The 25273-nt window shown below is 45.2% G+C and overlaps 1 protein-coding gene across 3 annotated transcripts in view; it reads left to right on the forward strand.

The window, feature by feature from the left end:
- The window catches only part of LZTR1 (leucine zipper like post translational regulator 1), a 289726-nt gene that overhangs the window by 102815 nt on the left and 161638 nt on the right, over positions 1–25273 (forward strand). For all 3 annotated transcript variants that reach the window (XM_084611172.1, XM_084611173.1, XM_084611171.1), the window contains exon 8: positions 23623–23762. In XM_084611172.1, the coding sequence (XP_084467298.1) occupies positions 23623–23762 (140 nt within the window). The remainder of the gene's footprint in view (positions 1–23622; positions 23763–25273) is intronic.

A 25273-nucleotide genomic window follows, 5' to 3' on the forward strand; every position in this document is an offset into this window, starting at 1 on the left:
ACAGCTACAACTCCCTGGGCTACTTCCCCATGGCCTCCTCCCAACACCACCTTTATCCTCACCATAGGAACTTCCTCCTCGTGTCTAATAATGCTTGTACACCTCAGTCCTCCAACAGTCCATGTTCTCACTCTCAGCTCCTAGTGCCTCTTGCTCCCAGCTCCTTACACGCGCACCACAAACTGAAGTGAGCTCCTTTTTAAAATCCAGGTGCCCCGATTAGCCTGCCTTAATTGATTCTAGCAGCTTCTTGATTGGCTGCAGGTGTTCTAATTAGCCTGTCTGTCTTAATTATCTCCAGAAGGTTCCTGATTGTTCTGGAACCTTCCCTGTCACCTTACCCAGGGAAAAGGGACCTACTTAGCCTGGGGCTAATATATCTGCCTTCTGTTACTCTCCTGTAGCCATCTGGCCCGACCCTGTCACACACATTATAAGGTAAAATTTAAGTGTGTGCTTTGTAACTATAAAAGTGTTTGCTGTGAAACTGGAAGCCCCCACAGTCAGCAGAGAAGCATTATCAAGTGTGAAATACTAGTTTACCACAAGACGTGTCATCTCCCGCCCAGCAAAAGAAGGCTTATAGACAACAGACAAACCATTGTGGGACATCAGTGGAAAAAGACTTTTTACGTCGCTCTCCCCACACACCCATGAAGAGGGGATGTGCATAAACCCTGATCCCATCACAGTTCGAACTCTGGGGGAAGGGAATAAAAATCCTTGATCAGAAGGAACTGTATCACTGTGCTGCCTGGAATTTGGAGAAGGCGATATTTCTAAGAATAAACAAAGGATCTCTAAGCTGCTTAGCTTGGGTTAGCCCTAAAGGATGTATAAATCTTGCACATTACAGCAGCTTCTATTACTTTTTGGAACCTTTTAAGGTTCCTTCCCCACTCTGAACTCTAGGGTACAGATGTGGGGACCTTCATGAAAGACCCCCTAAGCTTATTCTTATTCTAATTGGTACAGGTGAACACAGACCCAAACCCTTGGATCTTAAGAACAATGAAAAATCAATCAGGTTCTTAAAAGAAGAATTTTAATTAAAGAAAAGGTAAAAGAATCACCTCTGTAAAATCAGGATGGTAAATACCTTACAGGGTAATCCGATTCAAAACATAAAGAATCCCTCTAGGCGAAACCTTAAGTTACAAAAAGACACAAAACCGAGAATATACATTCTCTCCAGCACAGCTTATTTTACCAGCCATTAAACAAAAGAAAATCTAATGCATTTTCTAGCTAGATTACTTATTAACTTAACAGCAGTTGGAATGCTTCCATTTCTGATCTGTTCCCGGCAAAAGCATCACACAGACAGACAGAACCCTTTGTCTCCGCTCCCCACTCCAGATTTGAAAGTATCTTGTCCCCTCATTGGTCATTTTGGGTCAGGTGCCAGCAAGGTTACCATAGATTCTTAACCCTTTACAGGTGAAAGGGTTTTGCCTCTGGCCAGGAGGGATTTTATAGCACTGTATACAGAAAGGTGGTTACCCTTCCTTTTATATTTATGACAGAACCTAAGACTGTAACTCATTTGTGTGTGCGTGTTAGTTAACTTGCTTTAACCTTGTAAATAACTCTTTTTTGGTTTTCTCCCCTAATTAATAAATCTTTAGTTAGTTTATTATAGCATTGGCTACAAGTGTTGTCTTTGGTGAGAGGTCTACTGTGCACTTGACCTGGGATAAGTGACTGGTCTTTTGAGACTGGGAGTATCCTGAATATTATTGTGATTTTTGGTGTCAGAGACTATCTGTCAAAAAGGAAAGTTTGCTTCAGTTGCAAGATATACTGGAGTAAACCAAGGGAACTATTTGTAACTCCATGTTAAGGTTGTTATAGTGCTTGAGGAGTTCACACTTAATACTTGGTTAGTGAAATATAATTATGGAACACACAAACAATTTGGGCCTTATGCCCTGCTTCTTAACAGTCTGCCCTGAGGTTGGCACTCACGGTTGTGAGCCACTCCAGACAACTTGATTCAGATCTTAAACTAATCTCCAACTATTAGAGATTAAGATGAGACCTAAAGTGGGGGGCAGACTATCTCATATCCGCCTATTGGGTTTTTTTATATCCTACTCTTAAGTATCTGGATTATCTGGTACTGGCAACTGTTGGAGACAGGATCCTGGGCTAGATAGCTGGACCTGAGGTCTGATCCAGCTTGCAGTTCTTATGTCTTCTTCAAACCCTTTACGTAGATATTGTCTTAAGCCCTGAAATATGAGGTTTAACAGATGCAGCTAAGAGGAGAGTTTTGGAGGGTGTAGCTGCAGACTTCATACTTGGAGGTAATGGGACTTGGTGAGTGGCACATTTGGTCAATCTGTGGGTTGTCTGTCCGCTCTCTGAGTATGGGCTGCATAGCTGCCCCTGAATAAGCAGCTGAGTCAGATCTGTGTGTTGGTGCCTTGGTAAAGCCATGAGACTCTGACCCTTGGAGCTTTGTTCAGCCCTGCTGGTTGACCTTTCTGAGTGGCTAATCTCTCCTTGGTGATGAGGGGCAGGGCTGAGCTGAGCTAAACAAAGAGACTTTGTATAAAAAGTCATTTGCTAGGTGAACTTGAGAGACACAAACAGAGGCAACGAACAGAAGAGTTTTGAGGACAGTTTAGAGAGGCTCTCCTTCAAGGTTCAGGTCCACGTGTGATTTCAGGATGGCGAGCAATGGAACAGTGATTGTGATCTGAAACACATGTGCCATGTATTTTTTCCTTCCTGACATCAGAAGGGACTTCCTGTGCATGGAGATCAAGTTGGTGGCTGTGCTGGAGGAAAAGATTCTTGGATTGGAGGGGGAAGTAGATGCTACTGAGAATTAGAGAAGCTGAAGAGTTTCTAGGCGGCCAGGTTCAGGAAACATCAGTACCCCAGGATCAAAGAAAGGAGCTGGCCACCAAAAAGTTTGAGAGAGAGAAAATTAGATAAGAAGTCTGGTAGTTCGTAACCACCAAAGGCAAGAGATCACGTCAGCATTCTTCACAGGTGGAGACAGATGAGGATGGGCAGGCTATAGCTACTAGAGAATAGAGCACCGGAGGAATTCCATACAGCTAGAAGTTTGCAATCGATACCAGGACCTCAGTGTGGAAATTGTGGAAGATACCTCTTAAGATACAGATGGTCCGAGGGAATGGAGAAATGTATGGGACATCCCTGTGGATGGCAGCTCAGCCTCACCTGTAAAAAAAGCAAGCTTGTTTACAAATTATTCTCCAACCGTTCACAGGTCTCTCCTGTCTCACTAGTAACCCACAGAAGGGTAGTGGAGAGGGAGGGACCAGGGCCTGCCCTCTACTCCTGGTCCCAGCCCAGGGGCCCTAGGGATAGTGGCAAACCGCTTGAACTGGTGCTTCCTTCCCCTGGGCTACTTCCCTCTCCTGCTCTTCAGCTTGTGGGGCTTCCTGCCCTCTCTCTGCACAAGCTGGGTGTCTGTTTACCTAGGGTCTTGGTCTTCTAGCCAGCCATGGCACTTCTCCAAACTCTCCTCTGCTCCAACTCCTTCCCCTGGCTGATTGAAGCAGGGGTTTTTTTATCAGGTAACTAGCTTCAGGTGCTCTAATTGGCTTCAAATGCTTTTAATTAATCTATAGTAACCTTTCTTCCCTCTACAGGGAGTAAGGCTTCTCCTCATCCTGGGACTTACCTATCTCTCCTATATCACTCTCCAGCTGCCTTCTGGCCATGCTGTATCACAATGAATAGAAAGAACATTCTACAAGGAACTTGCAGAGAACAGGGTAGTATGCTGCCTTCCTGGAGCAAAGACATGAGACATCACTCTTAAGATTGGATAGACTTTTGAAGTTGATGGGCAAAGATCCATTCATGTTGGGTCATATTGGCACTAATGACACTGCATTGTGGGATATCTGGCAGATAATAGATGAGTTCAGGTAACTTGGAAGTATGTTGAAGAAGAAGCAATCTTCTGGTTTCCTTCACTCATGGGTAAGGCTAAGATTTTGTCAGGCATATTTTTAGTAAAAGTCACGGATAGGTCACGGGCTTCCGTTAATTTTTCTTCATTGCCTGTGACCTATCTGTGACTTTTACTAAAAATATACGTGACAAAATGGGGAGCTGCAGGCACCCCACAGCACCTTTGGTGGCTCTGGCTCGGAGCTCTGGGGCACCCGCACCAGCCACGGCACTTCGTGTTCCTGGGCACTCCCCGCTGGCTGCAGCAGCTCCCTGCTCCCACAGGACCGGGAATTGCGGAGTACCCATGTACTCATGTAAGGAGAAATCTGTGTTCAGAGTTAAAGACTCTGAGTTAAAGAAGCTGAGAAGTTTATAAGGAACAAAAAGAATCCTAACCATGGGTTTGTTCTATTATTAGATGGAAATGACAGAATTATCAATAATATTGCAGAAAAGGCAGAAGTGTTCAATAACTATTTCTGTTCTGTACTTGGGGAAAAAACAGCCCTCAACTACATGAAGGAGGGTTCCAAAGAGGATGGAGCTAGGCTGTTCTCAGTGGTGGCAGATGACAGAACAAGGAGTAATGGTCTCAAGTTGCAGTGGGGGAGGTTTAGGTTGGATATTAGGAAAAACTTTTTCACTAGGAGGGTGGTGAAGCACTGGAATGGGTTACCTAGGGAGGTGGTAGAATCTCCTTCCTTAGAGGTTTTTAAGGTCAGGCTTGAGAAAGCCCTGGCTGGGATGATTTAGTTGGGGATTGGTCCTGCTTTGAGCCGGGGGTTGGGCTAGATGACCTCCTGAGGTCCCTTCCAACTCTGATAGTCTATGATTCTATGATTCTAAGTGATCCTTTTGATTTGATACTGCACAATATTTTGATTACAGAATTAGAATGATATAAAATTAACATGGCACATATTAAATGAATTATAAGATGGCTAACCAATAGGTCTCAAAATGAAAAGGAGTACTTGTGCACCTTAGAGACTAACAAATTTATTTGAGGATAAGCTTTCGTGAGCTATAGCTCACTTCATCAGATGCATTCTGTGGTCTCATAATGTAATGGTAAACGCGGAATCATCATCAATAAGTGTGTTTCTAGTGGAGTCCCACAGGGAGCAGTTCTTTGCCCTAGACTATTTAACATTTTTATCAGTGACCTGGGAGAAATTATAAAATTATCACTGATAAAGTTTGCAGATGACACAAAAATTGGGGGAATGGTAAATAACAAAGAGGACAGGTCACTAATACAGAGCAATCTGGATTGCTTGGTACGCTGAGGACAAGCAAACAATATGCATTTTAACATAGCGAAATGTAAATGTATCCATCTAGAAACAAAGAATGTAGGCAATGCTTACAGGATAGGAGACTATCCTGGGAAGCAGTGACTCTGAAAAAGACTGAGGGGTCATGATAAATAATCCGCTGAACATGAGCTTCCAGTGTGACGCTGTGGCCAAAAGGGTGACTATGATCTTTAGACGCATGAACTCTGGTAGGAATAAAGAGTTTATTTTACCTCTGTATTTGCACTGGTGTGACCACTGCAGGAGTACAGTGTCCAGTGCCGGTGCCCATGATTCAAGAAAGATGTTGATAAATTGGAGAGAGTTCAGAGAAGAGTCACGAGAATGGCTTAGAAAATATGGTTTATAATGGTATTATAGAAGGAGCTTAATCTGTTTTAAAAAGGAGGCAAAGGAGTGACTTGATTACAGTCTAAAAGTACCTACACGGAGAACAAATATTTGATAATGAGCTCTTCAGTCTAGTAGAGAAAGGTATAACACAGTGCTATGGCTGGAAGTTGAAGCTAGATAAATCCAGTCTGGAAATATAGTGTAATTTTTTAATAGTGTAATTAATGATTGGAGCAATTCACCAAGGGCCATGGTGGATTCTCCATCACTGACCATTTTTAAATCAAGATTGGATGTTTTTCTAAAAGATATGCTGTCAGATTATTTTGGGGAAGTTCTATGTCTGTTTTATACAGGAGATCAGACTAGATGATCACAGTAGTCTCTTCTGGCCTTGGAATCCATGAAATCTGTGGATATTTCCAAATTTTGTTAGCATTTACATTTAGTATGCAGTAAGATTAATGATTTATTATTAATTCATATTATATTTCTATTATACCTATAGAAGTCCATTTCTTTTTTGAATGTTGCTAAGTTCTTAGCCTCAACAATGTTCTGCTCTGCAGCTTTGTTCCATGAGATGTGTGAAAAAGCTCTTCCTCTTATGGGTTATGAATTTGCTAACTTTTAATTTTCTTTGACTTAAACCCTTCTTCCTGTGTTATGTGACTGGGAGAACAGAAATTCCATTAATTGTTTTGTATACTTTCATCATGTTCCATCTTATTTGTCGCCTTTCTAAGATATTTCTAAGGTAAGTATTGTACTAGTTTTTTCAATCTCTCCCTTAGTCAGTCTCATCACCCTTCTCAGAATCCCCTGTAATTCTGCAGCATCTCTTTTGAGGTGATCAGTACTGCACCTGATCTGATATTCTAGGAGGCCGCACAGTATTCTCTCTGTGTTAGAGAATCTAAGAGAATGTTAAAAGGTGACCTCAATCACAGTCTAGAAGTATGTACAAGACGAGAAGACTTCAGCTGTAGAATATTCATTAATTTAGCAGACAAAGGCATAAGAAGATCCAGTGGCTGGAAGCTGACACTAGACAAATTCAGACTAGAAATAAGTTGCACATTTTCAACCGTGAGGGTTATTCACCATTAGAACAAGTTACTTAGGGCTGTGGTGGATTCTCTCACTTGCGAGTCTTTACATCAGAATTGGATATGTAGCTCATCTAGAAGTTATAAGCTTGATGCAGGAATCATTTGGTGAAATTCTCTGGCCTGTGTTGTTCAGGAAGTCAGTTTAGTTGATGGTAGTGGTTCCTTCTGTCCTTTAAAATCTATGAATTTGAAAACTTGACACAGAATTCTAGTGATGGCCTCTCTAGTGCCATATATAGTAGTAATATCACCGTGCTGTTTCTATTTGATATTTCCCATGTTTATATGTTCAGAGATTGCATTTACTCTTCTAGTCACTCTGTCACACTGGAAACTCACATTCGGTTGGCTATCCACCATAACCCCTAAGTCCCTTTCAGAGTCACTGCTTTCCAGAATGTAGTCCCCAATCATGTACGTGTAACCTATATTCTTTGTTTCCAGATGTATGACTTCTGGCTATATTAAAACACATGTTCCAGTGAGCCCGGATTTCCATGAGATCCAGATCGTTCTGTGGAACTGCCATTTTCTTATAATTATTTACTGCTTCTCCAAAGGATATAAGGGTGTAAGATACAACAGTTAAAACTTTGAGCAATGAAATGAAAATAAGCAAAGAAAAATGTATGCTGAAAATCAGGAAATGTAGTCTCATGATGTTAGAGTGTTTCCATATTCTTCAAGGGAAGTGGCGGAACCCTCCTCACTTTGGCTATTTAAAAATGTGTTGGGAAAAAGCAGAGAATGTATTTCAGTACTGAACTGCCCAGAAGGAGACAGGACTAGATGATCAACACTGTTAGATCTTTTCCTGTATTTGTTTTTTTGATTCTGTATTGTTGTTATGGAGATGCCAGGTAACTGGTGAGTAGAAATGTGATTTTACCTCTCAGTATGGCATTAGTGAGACCAATAGTAGAATATGCTCAGTATAGAATGCATTTTCCAGGAATTTACCAATAAAGGCCAGTCCTCACTTACAAACAGCCCCCCAACCTGAAGCAAATACTCACCAGCAACTACACACCACACAAGAAAAACACTAACCCAGGAACCAATCACTGCAACAAACCCCGTTGCCAGCTCTGTCCATATATCTATTCAAGGGACACCATCATAGGACCTAACCACATGAGCCACACCATTAGGGGCTCGCTCGTTCATCTGCACATCTACCAATGTGATATATGCCATCATGTGCCAGCAATGCCCTTCTGCCATATACGTTGGCCAGACCGGATAATCTCTATGTGAAAGAATAAATGGACACAAATCGGACATCAAGAATTATAACATTGAAAAACTAATAGGAGAACATTTCAATCTCACTGGACACTCAATAACAGACTTAAAAGTGGCAATTCTTCAACAAAAAAACTTCAAAAACTGACTCCAATGAGAAACGGCAGAACTAGAATTAATTTGCAAACGGGGCACCATCAAATTAGGCCTGAATAAAGACTGGGAGTGGATGGGTCACTACAAAATCTAATTTCCCCCGATGATACTCACACCTTCTTGTGAACTGTTTGAAATGGGCCACCTTGATTACATTGGCCTCACTAGCACTACAGAAGTGATTTTTCCTCCTTTGGTATTCACCCCTTCTTGTCAACTGTTGAGAATAGCCTACTTCCACCTTAATTGAATTGGCTCGTTAGCTCTGACCCCCCCACACTTGGTAAGGCAACTGCCATCTTTTCTTGTGCTGTGTATTTATACTTACCCACTTTATTTTCCACTCCATGCATCTGATGAAGTGGGTTTTGGCCCACAAAAGCTTATGCCCAAATAAATTTGTTAGTCTTTAAGGTGCCACAAGGACTCCTCGTTGTTTTTGTTGATACAGACTAACACGGCTACCACTCTGAAACAAACAAATAAATCTGTTAGTTTGAGTTCAAATTAATGAAAAAAAGGCTCCTGTAAGAAATTAAGCACCTGGTGTCAGACTTTTTTTTTTTTTTTAACGTAAATGATCTCAGAAACCAACAGACTTCTCTATATGGTTAAAACGTACATAAATCTTGTGCATAAGCAACATTTTTAGGATTAGTGGCTATTTTTTATTCTTCATAACTGAAAGTATTTCTAGCAGAGGCAGGAGTATGATGTTCTTCAGAGAATTCTATGAGAAACTTCCCACCTTCAAAATGGCTGCCATCTCCTATTGTTTTCATTGGGACTGAGGCAACTGGATGCCGTTAGCAAAGATGGCCAGTTTCTTCTTTGAGTGATGTCCCCGTTAGTGCTCAGCTTTAGGTGACTGCGTGCCCCTGCACTTCTAGTCGGAGAATTTCTACAGTAGTACCTGGCTGGGTCGCACATGTACTCTCCCCATCTTGCACCTGTAGCGGCAGTTGATTAGTTCTGTGCAGCGCCTCCCCCCCCTTCCCAGCCCCCAAGTTACTTCTCAACCACCCTTAGTCTGAGTCAGAGCTCCAGTGGTGCCTTCACTTGATTTGCCTCAGAAGTGATCATTAGCAGTACTCGTATATAATGGTTAGATTAGTGTTATTACTATAGTTAGATTAGTTGGTTAAGACCTTTCTATTTTTCTTCTCCCTGTAAAAAAAAACAAAAAAAACCCAACAACAACAAACATTCTTTCTTTATAATTTCACCGTCATGGGATATTTCCTTGAAATGGCAGGATCTCCTGGTTTTAAATGTTGCCACTCTTCCTGTGAGACAACTCCTATCTCAGATTGACACTCACAATACATCAGGTGCCTGGGGGAAATACATGTACCCCAAAAGTGCACTCATCACCATAATCTGAAGGCCCACACAAGAAAAGGAAGGGACCTCAAACTTAAACTGATTCTCATTGAGATGTCCCTCCGTCCTGCCTCAGCTCTGGGAGCGCAAACTTCTGCCAGTGACCAATCACCAAAGACGGCTTCTGCCAGATCCCCCTCCTCAGCTTCATATGGGAGGGACCTGTCTCCTAAAAGACCTGCAAACAGGAGAGCTTCCACTCCTACCAAAACTGCGACTAAAAAGAAACGTTCCCTGGCTCGATCTATTGCATTGGTACCGACTACACTGTGGCTAAGTACCTACGAGTTGGCAGGGACTTCTGGTACAGTTGGTACTGTTAAGGCCACAGACCCCAAGCGAGCAGGCTCTAAAAAGGAAGGCAGAGAAAATACTGCCCTCTCTACTACGGCACCGGCGACAGTAACAAAATCCTCCATACTGAGTGCCTCTGCAGTTCCTAAGGTACTGGCAACACCTCCTGGCTCTCTGCTGCACATCATTGATGCATCGCCACTGAAGCCTCCTAAGTCCTTGGCGCAGTTGATGTCAGCACCTATCCCCCTGGCACTGCAGTACTTCCCAGTACTGCAACAATTCTCGGCACCACAACAAATGCACACGCCTCCTCTGGTACCAAAAATACACCAGTTCCTTGTACTGAAGAACCTGACAGTGACCCTGGAATGTGAGTCCCTCCTCCACGGTACCAACGCTGCGTCAACGCTTTTAGTATCATGCACACCATCAGCTGCATCTGCCTCCCCCTTCTCCAGTGACGAGCATGAGGATGAGAAGAGGGAACTTTCTTCATCTCAGCACTCCTTGCCCATGCAGGCCGGTAGCGCATCCTAGACCCCATCCCAGACCAGATATACAAAGGTGGTATGGACACCCATGGGGACCCTCACCAGTGCCTTTCCCAACACAGTTGCCATTCTGGGGTCCATGAGCAGCCTATAGGCAATATTATTCCAAGCCACCAAGCATCAGGGAAACATATAGACATTCCTCATCAAAGTCAGTAATGCCACCTGATGTCTCCCAGGAATAGACTTTTGAGGAAACAGAGCAGGAGTTAGACCAGGATGCTACTCCTGCAACCAACTTGTCTTCCTTACCTGACAAAAGACCATCATGCCTCTGCCCCCTACTACCAGAGATGATTTCAAACAGTTTCAAGAGCTGTTTAAAAGGACAGCTGACACACTACAAATCCCTCTTGAAGAGGTCACCGAATCTCAGCACAAGCTATTGGATATGCTCCGCATGTCGACATCCTCCAAGATTGCCTTGCCCGTAAATGATGCCATTATGGAGCATGCCACAATCATCTGGCAGACCCCCCAACCACAATCTCACCTATGTGTCAGAGGGCGGACAAAAAATATTACATCCCTTCGAAGGGGCTAGAATTTTTATTTTCCCACCCCCAACCGAATTCTCTTGTGGTGGATGCTGTTAATGAAGGAGGCAGGCAACATTATTCCAGGACCACACCTTATGATAAGGAGTGGAAAAGGCTACATTTACTTGGCCACAAGGACTGCTCATTGGTGACATTACAGCTTAGAATTGCCAATTATGAAGATCTCATGGCAAAATATGACCACACAACATGTTTGAAATTTGCAGACCTTATTGAATTTATACTAGAGGAAAAGAGAGCGGTTTACGTTGCTCATTTCCGAAGGTCAGCGTATAGTTCGAACAGCCCTCCAGTCATCATTGCGAGGACCATCGCAACCGCCATAGTAATGTGCTGGGCCTCTTGATTGCACTTGTCAGGGGTTTCCAAAGGAGGTGCAATCTACAGTAGAGGACCTTCCACTCCTTAAAGGACTCGAAAGCCAGTCTTAGATCTCTAGGCAACTATACGCCTGCAACTAAATGCAAACAGGGCAGGTATTACACATCACAACGTCCTAGACAGGCTCCGTACACACAGAACAAGAGAGAGTATGATCCTCAAAGATCATAGGCAAAGGCCACTCAAACGAAGATCAAATTCTTCGCTGTCCTCCACATCACAGCAACTGACCCCTAAACACCAAATTTGAAGGTTTGGTCGAGGGCTTAACAGAACTCCCCCAACCATTGTTGGTAACGCCATACTACATTAACCATCCGTTTATAGACTGTCTGGTACCATTCTGCCCAGTCTGGCCTACCATCACTTCTGACAGATAGGTACTAGGGATGATTAAGACCATCCAGTTCCTCTCCATCCCCCCTACCCACCCTCGCTCCCCGTCCCTCTTCAGGGACCTCTCTCGTAAGTCACTTCTGAGACAGGAAATAGAACACCTCCTGCAACTAGGCACGGTAGAACTTATGCCGGTACAATGCAGAGGGAAGGGCTTCTATTCCCATTATTTTTTAACACAGAAGAAGTCTGGGGATGGAGACCCATTCTTGATCTCAGGAAACTAAACAAATTAATCAAAACACAATGATTCAGGATAGTTACTTTAGCAACAATAATTCCTGCACTGGAGCAAGGGGATTGGTTTGCAGCCCTCGACCTACAAGACGCATATTTTCACGGTGTCCTACACCCAGCACACAGGCAATTCATCTGATTTATATGGGGACAGGACCACTTCCAATACATGGTATGACCATTTGGCCTCTCCATGGCCCTTTGAGTGTCTTCCAAAGTTCTAGCAGTGGTGGCAGCCCACTTACGCAAGCAAGGGGTCGTGATAAACCCGTATTTAGACAATTGTCTACTCAAGGCTCATATTTGAGAAAAGACCATCAAAGCCACACAGAAAACAGTGTTGCTTTTCACAGATCTCAGTCTACAAATAAACCTTCAAAAGTCAACACTAACACCAGTCCAACAACTGTACCTTATTGGGGCCCACCTAAACTTTACAGAAGCGAAAGCATCACTATCACCTCAGAGATTCGTCACCCTGACAAACCTGATCAATACCACAATACACAGTCCATGGGTATCTGCCAGGATCTGCCTTTGTCTACTAGGACACATGGCGGTGACCACATATGTCGTAAATCATGCCAAACTGTGCATTCACTGCCTGCAAGCTTGGCTCTGGACAGTGTACATCCCACACAAACACAGACTGAACAAACTCCTAAGTATGCCAGCAAAGGTCAAGGACTTGATACAATGGTGGATTCACTTGCAAAATGTGTGTGCAGGCGTCCCCTTCCTCTGGCCTCCCCTTGAAATGATAATTACAATGGACGCCTCCCTACTGGGATGGGGTGCCCACTTAGACAGCCTCATAGTACAGGGTAGATGGTCTTCTTCAGAATCAACAGTTCACATCAACGTTCTGGAGCTGCGAGCATTTCATGACTCTAATTGAAAACAAAGCCATACAGATCATGACGGACAATATGGCCTGCATGTTCCATATAAACAAACAGGGAGGAGTGAGGTCACACTCCCTATGCACAGAGGCCGTAAAGTTGTGGACATGGTACATCCAACACAACATCAACATATCAGCCACAGACCTACCGGGATCTCAGAACATCACGGTGGACATGCTAAGCCAAAAGTTCTTGCATAACCACAAGTGAGAAAGAAACACCTCCGTGATCCAGAGCATACTCCAACAATGGGGGTTCCCCTCAGTAGACCTGTTTGCTGTGAGCTGGAACAGCAAATGCCCAGCAAATGCTCCGGAGCGGGTCTGGGACCAAAATCCAGAGGAGATGCATTTCTTATCCTGTATGCCTTAGTGTCATAGAATATCAGGGTTGGAAGGGACCTCAGGAGGTCATCTAGTCCAACCCCCTGCTCAAAGCAGGACCAATCCCCAATTTTTGCCCCAGATCCCTAAATGGCCCCCTCAGGGATTGAACTCTCAACCCTGGGTTGAGCAGGCCAATGCTCAAACCACTGAGCTATTCCTCTCCCCTGCCTTCCTTCCCATCCCTCTACCACTGCCCAGAGTCATAAACAAGATGAGGACCGATCAAGCCAAAGTCATCCTGGTAGCCACAGTGTGGCCCAGGCAAACATGGTATCCATACTTAAGAGAGATGTCAGCATGCCCTCCACAAATTCTTCCACTTTTTCCAAATCACCTCTCTCAGGACAAAGTTCACACTCTGCACTCGAACCTGGAGATACTCCACCTGAGAGCCTGGCTCCTCAGTGGTTCCAAGGTTAGGAGATGATCTGCTCTGAGGAAGTTAAAGACTTCTTGCCAACTACACGTTTGTCATACCTCCACAAATGGAAGAGATTCCACACGTGGTCTCTAAACAAACAAATCAAAGCCACCAATTCTACCCTTTCTGTAGTCCTGGACTACATACTTTACCATAAGAAATTGGGTCTCTCAATGAATTTATTACAGGTACACCTGGCAGCAATTACAACCTTCCACCACAAGGTGGACAGCGTTTCAGTCTTTGCACACCCAACTACTAAAAGATTCCTGTAGGGCATTCGTAACCTCTACCCTGAACCGATAGCCCCAAATCCTCCGTGGGCCCTCACCCTAGTACTTTGACCTCTGACGACTGCCCTGTTCGAACCTTTGGCTACATGCTCACTACTACACCTTTCCATGAAAGTAGCCTTTCTAGTAGCCATCATGTCCATGAGGCATGTCAGAGAAATAGGAACCCTTAGGGCAGAACCACCATATATGATTTTTCTTAAGAAAAAGGTCACTCTGAGACCTCACCCTAGATTCTTACCTAAAGTCCCTTCTTCATTCCACCTCAACTAACCCATCCATCTTCCCACATTCTTCCTTAAACCTCATAAGAACAGGCAAGAGGTGACATTCCACACCCTGGACGTCAGAAGGGCACTAGTCTTTTATCTAGAATGGACCAAGTTCATAAAAACTCCCAAACTGTTCCTCTCCACTACAGAACACTCCAAAGGCAAACCCATCTCCAAGCAGAGATTTTCCAAATGGATTTCAGGCACCCAGCTCTGCTACTGTCAACAGGGGCTACAACCCCCTTCGTGGCTCAGAATACACTCCACAAGAGAAGTAGCCACATCAGTAGCCGCCTTGAATGAGGTGCCTATTAATGACATATGCAAAACAGCTACTTGGACATCACCCCACACATTCGTACAACACTATGTCATTGACCAGATCTTAGCATCTGACATTTGGCTGGGACACATGGTACTATCGTCCATTCAGAATTCACTCCGAATCCCTCCTTCCACCTGAGGGGCACTGTCAGTCACCTAAAGTGGAGCACCCACAGGGACATCACTCGAAGAAGAAGAAGAGAGGATTATTCACCTTGTGCAGTAACTGAGGTTCTTCAAGATGTGTGTCCCTATGGGTGCTCCACTATCGTTCCTCCTCCCCACTACTTTGGAGCTCTAATTAGTCCTCTACAGTAGAAAAGGAACTGAGGGGGGTGGGCGGCCACACAGCGCTAATCAACTGCCGCTACAGGCGCAAGATGGGGAGAGTGCATGTGCAGCCCAGTCAGGTACTGCTGTTGAAATTCTCTGACTAGAGGCGTGCAATCACCTAAAGTGGAGCACCCACAGGGATACACATCTCGAAGAACCTCAGTTACTGCACAAGGTGAGTAACGCTCTGATCCCCAGTCATCTACTCATGTCAGACACCTGGCAACATAAGAGGCCACCGACTTCCCTGATTGTATGTTGGCTTCGCTTCCATTGGGAACAATGGAAGGAAATGGCCATTTTGAAAGTGAGCATTTTAATGGAGAGTAGTGTGGCCTCATTTCCACTCAGAACAATGGAACATAGCAGCCATTAAACTTATCACCTCTTATCCATCTAAAATGCTGCTGCCAAAATCACCCTTCTTACCCATTGCTTTGATCATATAATTCCCCCTAAAGTCACTTCACTGGTGCCCCATTGCAATGTGTATCAAGTTTAAATTTCTTATCGTTGCTTCCTACATCACGCCTATATCTATGCCCCAATCTCTCCTTACTCCTTTTAGAATGCCAAGTGAGGCAGCCTCCCTCTCCTCAATTGAATTGCTGCTGAAAAGTTTCTTCTGCTCTGAAGCCTAGGAGAAAAGTGAAAACAACCCAAATCCTATAATTATGAATATATTGTGGCAAATTGCTGGTACGATTATGATGGGTCCCGCACTTCCTCTTCCGGGGGGGCGGTTCAGGGTGCAGTTTCCTGCCCCTGAATTAGGGTATCTACTGTCCCACTAGTAACCCAGACAAGGGTAGTGGAGAGGGAGGGATCCAGGCCCGCCCTCTACTCCAGGTCCCAGCCCAGGAGCCCTAGGGATGGTGGTAAACCACTTGAACTAGTGCTTCCTTCCCTTGGGCTACTTCCTTCCCCTGCTCTTCAGCTTGTGGGGCTTCCTGCCCTCTTTCTCTCTCTCTACACAAGCCAGGTGTCTGTTTACCTAGGGTCTTGGTCTTCTAGCCAGCCATGGCACTCCTCCAAACTGCTCTCTGCTCCAACTCCTTCAAACTGCTCTCTGCTCCAGCTCCTTCCCCTGGCTGATTGAAGCAGGGGGTTTTTATCAGGTGACTAGCTTCAGGTGCTCTAATTTGCTTCAAATGCTTTTAATTAATCTATAGCAACCTTTCTTTCCTCTACAGGGAGTAAGGCTTCTCCTCATCCTGGGACTTACATATCTCTCCTGTATCACTCTCCAGCTGCCTTCTGGCCATGCTGTATCACATATCCTCCCACCCTGCTCAACACCATGGGGTTGGCTACTTGGGACGAGAGGCAATGCTTTCATGACAAGCTATCTGTGTTGCTGTGTTGGCTTCCGGCCCTATGCTGTACTCGGAAATGAAAGGGTTGCAGAGATAGGAACCATCTAGTCACTCTTGCATTCGTCTTGTTTCTGTGCATCCACTGGAGTGGGGCGTGGTCTGTCACCAGGGTAAATCGCCGTCCCAGTAGGTAGTAGCGGAGAGTTTCCATGGCCCATTTTATCGCCAGACATTCCTTTTCAACAACAGCGTACTTTTGTTCCCTGGGGAGGAGCTTCCGGCTCAGGTACAGGATCGGGTGTTCCTCCTCCCATACCATCTGCGAAAGGATGGCTCCTAGCCCTACTTCCGAGGCATCTGTTTGTAGGACAGATTCTTTCTTGAAGTCTGGGGCTATGAGTACTGGATGGCAGCAAAGGGCTGTCCTTAAATCTGCGAATGCTCCTTCTGCTGCATCAGACCATTTTACTATCTTGGGGCCCTGAGCCTTTATCAGGTCCGTCAATGGCCCTGCTCTTGTGGCGAAATGAGGGATGAATCTCTGATAGTACCCTACTCTGCTCTGACCTGCTTTTTCCAAATGTTCTCGTACTGTAGGGGTTACTCGAGCTATTCGCTCTCTCATCTGTGTCACATGCTCAGTGACATTCTTTCCTGGGTTGGGTTGTTCTTCCCAGTCCTCCTTGGAGATAGCTAATATTCCGCATGGGTGGCATCCATATAGTAGCTCAAAGGGAGAGAAACTGGTGGACACCTGGGGGACTTTCCATATTGCAAACATTAGGTATGGTAGAAGGGTATCCCAGTCTTTTCCGTCCTGTGCTACCACCTTCCGGATCATACTTTTAAGGATGTGGTTAAACTGCTCTACCAGTCCATCTGTTTGTGGATAGTAGACTGATGTCCGTATGGCATGGATGCAGAGCAGGGTACATAAGTCCTTCATTAATTTCGACATGAAAGGGGTTCCTTGGTCAGTTAGGATCTCCTTAGGGATGCCCACTCTGGCAAAAACCTGAAGTAGTTCTTTTGCTATTGCCTTGGATGTGGAGTTTCTTAAAGGCATGGCTTCTGGATACCATGTGGCGTAGTCAAGGATGACTAATACGTTTCAGTGGCCCGGTGTTGATCTTTCCAGTGGACCCACTAGGTCCCATGGCTATCCTTTTGAAAGGGACTTCAATAATAGGCAAAGGTACTAACGGGGCCCGCAAGTGAGGTCGGGGGCTATGCAACTGGCATTCCGGGCCGGAGGTACAATAGTGTTGGACCTCCGCGTGTATTCCTGGCCAATAAAATCTTCTTAGGACTCTATCAAGTATCTTGTCTACTTCTAGATGTCCCCCAAATAAATTATTGTGAGCTAACTCTAGTACTGCCCTTGTGTGTTTCCGTGGGACTAAGAGCTGCTCTACTTCTTCCCCTCGAATTTGTACTATTCGGTACAACAGATCACGTTTGATCACATAATACGGCCTTGGGTCTTTGGTCTTTCCTTCCACAGGTATGTCATTTAGTTCCACTACCTCCTCCCTCACATTCGCATATAGCGGGTCATTGGCTTGGTCCTGCTCGAAATTCTCACGTGCGGTACCAATTTGACCTAACTCCATGGGACCTATTTCTTCTCCACCCCATGGGTTGCTCTTACTTGGGCTAGGAACCGCCTCTGACTCCTCACTGTCTCCTGGCCTCCTGAACGGGTTCACTTACCAACCAGGGAGGCTTTCTGGTTCTCTGCTAGAATCCTGGTCCCTAGCCTTTTATCTGCCCTCTTTTCCTGTCTAGACTTTCGGGGTTTCCGGGGGGATGAAAATAGCTCTGGGGCAAATTTGGCAAAAATTGGGGTGAGGCTATCTGTAGGTGCCTCCATCTCAGCCTGGGGTTTGCTACCCTCCCCTGGCTCTACTGGGGGGGAGTAAGTTCTCAAACCCGGGGAAGTCCCTACCAATTAAGACTGGGCAGAGGAGCCTAGGGACCACTCCTGCAGTTACCCTGGTAGTGTTTCGCTGGATCTCAATCCATACTGGGATTGTGGGGTAGAAATTTATGGTGCCATGAACGCACTTTACCCCTGTGGTTTTGGCCCGGGTTAGTTGGTCTTGCCCCACCAACTTCCCCGAGACCAGTGTGACAGCACTCCTAGAATCTACTAATGCTATGGTAGCAATACCATTCATCTTTATTGACCTTGTATACCCAGGTGAGGTCATTGTGACCCCTACCAGGCTGATTAGGCCACATTGTTCCCCAGGATCCCCCAGATTGCACTGCATAGACTCTTCCCTGTTGGGGCATTGGGTTGCTATATGTCCCAATTCCCCACACTCGTAACACCGACCTCTTATCCCGGTTGCCGCCCTCTGCCTGGGGCTATTTGGTCAGCCTCCCCCACCCCACCAGCCCTTTCTTCCCAAACCCCCAGGTCCCTTCTTGGCCTCGGTCCATTCCTCAGTGTCTTTCCTCCCAGTTATGGTTCTTCTGTAGTTCTCGACAGTCCGGGGCCATGGGTTTGGGGCTGTCTTCCTGGTTTGCCATGTCTCACTCCCTAGGGTCTGGAACAGGTCACGGGCTGCCAGCTGTCTTTCCACGAGGGAGACCAACTCATCGTAGGTAGAGGGGTCATTCTGGCCAACCCAAGCCCTAAGGCCTGGTGGTCGCCCCCTCATATACCGGTCCAGTACCAGGAGCTCCATCTTTTTTGGGGGAGGCTGAGGGCCTCAGGGCGCAGCCGTTTCTGGGTCAGGTGGATCAGGTCAAACAATTGCGATCGAGGTGTCTTGTCCTCTGTATACTCCCATTCATGAAATCTCTGGGCTCGCAATGCTATGGTTACTCCTGATCTGGCCAGGATCTCTGCCTTCAGCTGGGGGTAATCCTCCGCAGTCTCTGCAGCCATATCGTAATAGACTTCCTAGGCCTCTCCACACAGGAACAGGGCGAGGATTCCAGACTGCTGATCTCGGGGCCAGTCCTCCCACAGGGCTGTTCTCTCAAATGCCAGGAGGTACACCTCTACATCATCCTCCCGTGTCATTTTCTGTAGGCAGTGACTGGCCCATATAGTCCGGGTTCCGTTGCAATTGTGGTTCCACTCCATAAGGGCCTTCATCTGGTTTGCCAGCTCCTGTAGTAGAGCTTGGTCCTGGCAAGCCTGATTCATCAGCAGCCGATTAGTCTCCTGCTGCACGCGAATCGCCTCCTGTTGGGCGGTTGCTTGGATTCGGGTAGCCTCCTGCTGGGCCACAGTGGCTTGTATTAGAGCCTTGGCCACATCGTCCATCTTGGGGAATGGTATGGTTTTGGTTAACCCTGGTTTAAGTCCCCAGCGCGGAGATCCCACTTCTGACACTACGTGTGGCAAATTGCTGGTACGAATATGATGGGTCCAGCTCTTCCTCTTCTTGGGGGACGGGGGGTTCAGGGTGCAGTTTCCTGCCCCTGAACTAGGGTATCTACTGTCCCACTAGTAACCCAGAGAAGGGTAGTGGAGAGGGTGGGACCCGGGCCCGCCCTCTACTCTGGGTCCCAGCCCAGGGGCCCTAGGGATGGTGGTAAACCACTTGAACTAGTGCTTCCTTCCCTTGGGCTACTTCCCTCTCCTGCTCTTCAGCTTGTGGGGCTTCCTGCCCTCTCTCTCTCTCTCTGCACAAGCCAGGTGTCTGTTTACCTAGGATCTTGGTCTTCTAGCTAGCCACAGTACTGCTCCAACTCCTCCAAACTGCTCTCTGCTCCAACTCCTTCCCCTGGCTGATTGAAGCAGGGGGTTTTTTACCAGGTGACTAGCTTTGGGTGCTCTAATTGGCTTCAGGTGCTTTTAATTAATCTATAGCAACCTTTCTTCCCTCTACAGGGAAAAAGGCTTCTCCTCATCCTGGGACTTACATATCTCTCCTATATCACTCTCCAGCTGCCTTCTGGCCATGCTGTATCACAATGTGTACACAACCCTATTATTATTATGTATTATTTCTATTACTGCTGTGCCTAGGACTGTGCCCTGAATGATTTTGCCATTGACTCCCCTGTCCTTTGTCTTGTCTCCCCTCTTCTTTTTTATCTATTTTTTGACTCTCACTTGTGTCAAGTTGAAGCTTGATGCAACCCCATGCTCTGAGTGTTCCTAGCCTCTGTTTGCCAGAAGCTGGGAGTGGACAATAGGGAATGGAAAACTTGATGATTGTCTTTCTGTTCATTCCCTCTGAAGCACCTGGTATTGGCCACTGTCAGAAGACAGGATACTGAGCTAGATGGACCATTGGTCTGACACAGTGGGGCTGTTTTTATGTTCTTATGTTCTTTATATTTAATGTTTTCTGGGCAGAGACTATGTCTGTACTTGTTTCTGTGAGGTGCCTACCACAGTTTTGGGCACTCAGAAATGATAACACATAACACAGAATCTCAACATCTTTCTCCTTCCCCCATCCTGCATGGGGTATTTAATGGAAGGTCTGTGAAGAGAGTAGAGAACTTGGGACATACGCTGTCTTTAGCTTGAGTTTGCAGGTAGCTGTGTTCTGAATCGTTTGTTGTTTTTCAAAGTTGTTAATTTCATTCTAAGATAAGGTATGTTACCATAACCAATCTGGAGATCTGTCAGGGTTCCTTCCCCACTCTGAACTCTAGGGTACAGATGTGGGGACCCGCAAGAAAGACCCCCTAAGCTTATTTCTACCAGCTTAGGTTAAAACTTCCCCAAGACACAAAGTCTTTGCCCTTGGATTAGTTGAATGCTGCCACCACCAAATGATTTAACAAACAATCAGGGAAAGAACCACTTGGAGTTCCTATTTCCCCAAAACATCCCCCCAAACCCTTACACCCCCTTTCCTGGGGAGGCTTGAGAATAAACAAGATGAGCACAAACCAGCCTTGGATTTTTAAGACCCAAAAAACCCAATCAGATTCTTTAAAAACAGAACTTTATTAGAAGAACAAAAAAAGATAAGAGAACAACTCTGTAAGATCAGAATGGAAGATAATCTTACAGGCAATCAGATTCAAAACATAGAGAATCCCTCTAGGCAAAACCTTAAGTTACAAAAAGACACAAAAACAAGAATACACATTTCCTCCAGCACGGCAAATTTCATAAGCCAAAACAAAGAAAACCTAACGCATTTTCTAGCTAGATTACTTACTAACTTTACAGGAGTTGGAGGGCTTGCATCCTTGATCTGTTCCCAGCAAAGGTATCACACAGACAGACAAAAGCCTCCCTCCCCCTCCAGATTTGAAAGTATCTTGTCCCCTCATTGGTCATTTTGGGTCAGGTGCCAACCAGGTTACCTGAGCTTCTTAACTCTTTACAGGTAAAAGGACTTTGCCTCTGGCCAGGAGGGATTTTATAGCACTGTATACAGAAAGGTGGTTACCCTTCCCTTTATATTCATGACAAGATCATAAATGTGTCTGTCACTGTGGCACAGTGTGAATCTGATTGTATAATTTCAAACAGCCTAACATTATTTCTTCAGATGCTAAACGCCCCAGTTCCCCTACCCCAGAGGTGGGAAACTACGGTCCGCAGACCACATCCGGCCCACGGCACCATCTTGCCTGGCTCCTGGCCTGGGAGGTGGGCCCCGGCCCCTCCCACGCTGTTCTCCGTCCCCCATAGTGACACCGCTGCGCAGGCAGTGCTCTGGGCTGCGGGCTCATGCAGAGCAGCACGACAGCGTCTCAGGCTCCAGCTGGGCAGCACGGCTCCCAGACATGCTGTACTGAGCAGCATAGTAAGGGGGCCAAGGGGTTGGTAAAGGGGCATGGGGTCCCGGGGGCAGTCAGGGGACAGGGGGCGGTTGGATGGGCTGGAGGTTCGGGGGGGCGGCAGTCAGGGGACAGGGAGCGGGGGGGGGGTTAGATGGGGGTGAGGTCCCGGGGGGAGGTTGGGGCGGGGGTCCTGGGAGGAGGCGGTCAGGGGACAAGGAGCAGGGTGGGGATTGGATGGGGGGGTTCTGAGGGGAGCAGTCAGTGGGTGGGAAGTGGGAGGGGGCAGATAGGAGGCAAAGGCCAGGCTGCTTGGGGAGGCACAGCCTTCCCTACCCAGCCCTCCACATAGTTTCACACCCCGATGTGGCCGTCGGGCCAAAAAGTTTGCCCACCCCTGCTTTACCCACTTGCCAAAACATCCATATTTTCTCTGATAACGTCTATGAATTGTGTTGCCAAGTACAAAAGCTGCAGCACACTGAAAACTGGGAAATGTGGAGACAGCATAAGATAAATTGACATTCTTCGGCTATCCCTCGATGCAAGGATGATGTCTGCCAAGGTGGTGGGGGTCACTGGTGGGTTTTTAAGTGGCTGAGGAGCCTAATTTGTGCCCTGCAGATTTTTCCACAGAAGTGACAGGTGTTATCTTGGAGGAGACATAGTTGTTGGCTGGACTGTTGTGCCCTTTCTTTCCTCGTTTGTTGCTTCTCTGTCTCATGAGCATGTCTGTTCTCCTCAAAGTGAGCTGTGGTTTGGTACATGGTGTAAATTGACTTCAGTATCAAAACAAATAACATAGACTACTGTAATAATTGTATTCATTTTCAAATTTAATTAAACGAGAACTTCGATTTTTAATGTCAAGAAAGTTATCAGAGGAGTGGAGGAATGAATGTCAGGCATTCTTCATGTTTGTCCATCTTGTTTTAAGGAATCTTGAACATCTGGAGGTGGAATTATTATATTTCTGTGCTGATCAGTTGTTGCTCACACATTTTTCTTAGTCATCCCTTTAAAGATCCCAACTGATGTTTGGCAAATGGTGTCACAACTACAATTGTGCTTGCATGAGGTTTAAATCTTACAGAAAGTATCACCACCTGATTTGCTTGAAACCTGTCACCTAGTTGTTAGTCTTTCACAGGGTTGGAATGAACTGAAAAAAGTTGCATGCTTTCCTGAGAACGGAGTGGTCTCTCTGAACTCGAGCTCTTGCTAGCCAGTAGACCTGGGTACTCGGTATCTTGCTAGCCAGTAGTCCTGTTGTACGCATGGGTACTTGCTTGATCTCTTGTTTTTAATCCTATCTTATTCATAAAATAATTACTCGTACAATCACTATCACCTAATTAGTATTTCTTCCTAAATTACACTCTTTACCAGAGGAAGGATGTTTTTAGGGTTAAGGTACTAGGCTAGGGCTTAAATGTGGGTTCAGTTCCCACCTTTCCTATAGACTTTTTGTGTTACCCTTGAGCAAACCTCTGTGCCTGGATTTCCCATCTGTAAAATGGGGATACACTATTAAGTGAATAAGGCTCTGTCTACACACTTCAACCAAATTTATAATCTCTGTGTGTCATCGTCAGCTGGAAACATGATTTATGTTCACACACTACATGGTTTCTCTTCACCAAAGGAGATCAGTAGGGTTGTGTTAATCCTTCAATGTGCATATACAAACAGTCTTACAATGGAGTTTGAAAAATATATAATTTAGTGTGGATTTTGCTACTTTTTAGATTGAACAGAGTGGTGAGATCCCTCCTTCCTGCTGTAATTTTCCTGTGGCTGTTTGCAAAGACAAGATGTTTGTGTTTTCTGGCCAGAGTGGAGCAAAGATCACCAATAATCTCTTTCAGTTTGAATTCAAGGAAAAAATGTAAGTTCTAACATTTGATTCAAATAAAATACATGTATTATTTCTGTTCAGGGTGAAGAAAGTACATAATGAACGATATTGAAGAAGGAACAGTTTGTATTTCATAACTAAGAAAGGCAGTTCTTTCTCATTTCTAATTTTTTTGATTTTTAGTTGAGGTTTAATTAGGCTGATATTTGGATAATATGTTAGCAATAACACATTAGCTTGACGATATGCTTTGGCTAGATAGAGACAATTTTTTCTACAGAAGAACAGAAACTCATATTGATTCATTTGAAATAATAGGCAGTGGGCACAATTTTCGGATCTGGATGTGTAATGATTGGCTCCTCAGTCCATACCTAGGTGTCTAATTAGAAGGGGGCTGATTTTCAGAGGTGCTGAGCAGCCTCAATTCCCTTTGAAGTCAATGGGAGTTGTAGATGATCAACATCTTTGAAAATCAGATAATTTAAGTGTCTGTATAAGGATTTAGGAATGTAACTTCAAGCTCCCAATTTAGAAAATCTTGACAAGTGCCTTTTCAGATGCTCTGTTACATTTGGCCCCAAACAATAGGAAAATATCAAGAGTGCACATGGTTTCCTCATTCAGCAATTGAAAGCTCCTGCTTTCTTAGACATTGTCACCATGTGGAGTGCTCATAGGAATTTCATACCATATGTGTCTAACAGGGGGAACAGCATGAATCTACAGTTCAAGGAAATGAGATAACTATGAAAAGCAAATGTCTAGTCAGCTCTTGGGGGGCAGCAGTCTGACCCTGAATCCCTGCACATGTACACACATATGCACTTTCAAACAGTGGATTCCAGCTTTTGTGGGAACGTTTTTATTTCAAACTTTTGATCTCACAGACCAGTTAGTTAGGTTGGGAGTTGGATAATTATTAAATATTAAAAATCTGAGTGTGGTATAATGAAAGAAGTTTTAAAAGTACTGGTCTGGAACCACAATAGAGAGACAGGTTTCAGAGTAGCAGCCATGTTACTCTGTATTCACAAAAAGAAAAGGAGTACTTGTGGCACCTTAGAGACTAACAAATTTATTTGAGCATAAGCTTTCGTGAGCAACAGCTCACTTCATCGGATGCATCGATGTAGCTCACGAAAGCTTATGCTCAAATAAATTTGTTAGTCTCTAAGGTGCCACAAGTACTCCTTTTGTTTTTTTAATAGAGAGACAGTAGGCCAAGCCACAATTTTGAAATCTGACTAGCAATTGAGTGCCCCAGTTTTTGGATTCCCAACTTGAGACATCTTTGAGGGTTCTGATTAGCAGGCAGTGTTAAGTACCTGCCCTCTGAAAACCTGGCCCCTTGAGAAAGATCAGGTTTGGCACCCAAAAACTGAGGCACCCAAAACCACTACTCAGTTTTGAAAAATTTGGTCTACAATTCTGAAAAAGATAAAAGTGGGGAACAAAAAAGCAGCCACTGTAGCTTAACTACTGCTACTACAAGTATTGCCACAGTTACTGATGGCCTTTTTGTTGGGGAGAGAAAGGAC

This window comes from Lepidochelys olivacea (assembly GCF_965140295.1).
Source record: "Lepidochelys olivacea isolate rLepOli2 genome assembly, chromosome: 21".
Taxonomy (NCBI): domain Eukaryota; kingdom Metazoa; phylum Chordata; order Testudines; family Cheloniidae; genus Lepidochelys; species Lepidochelys olivacea.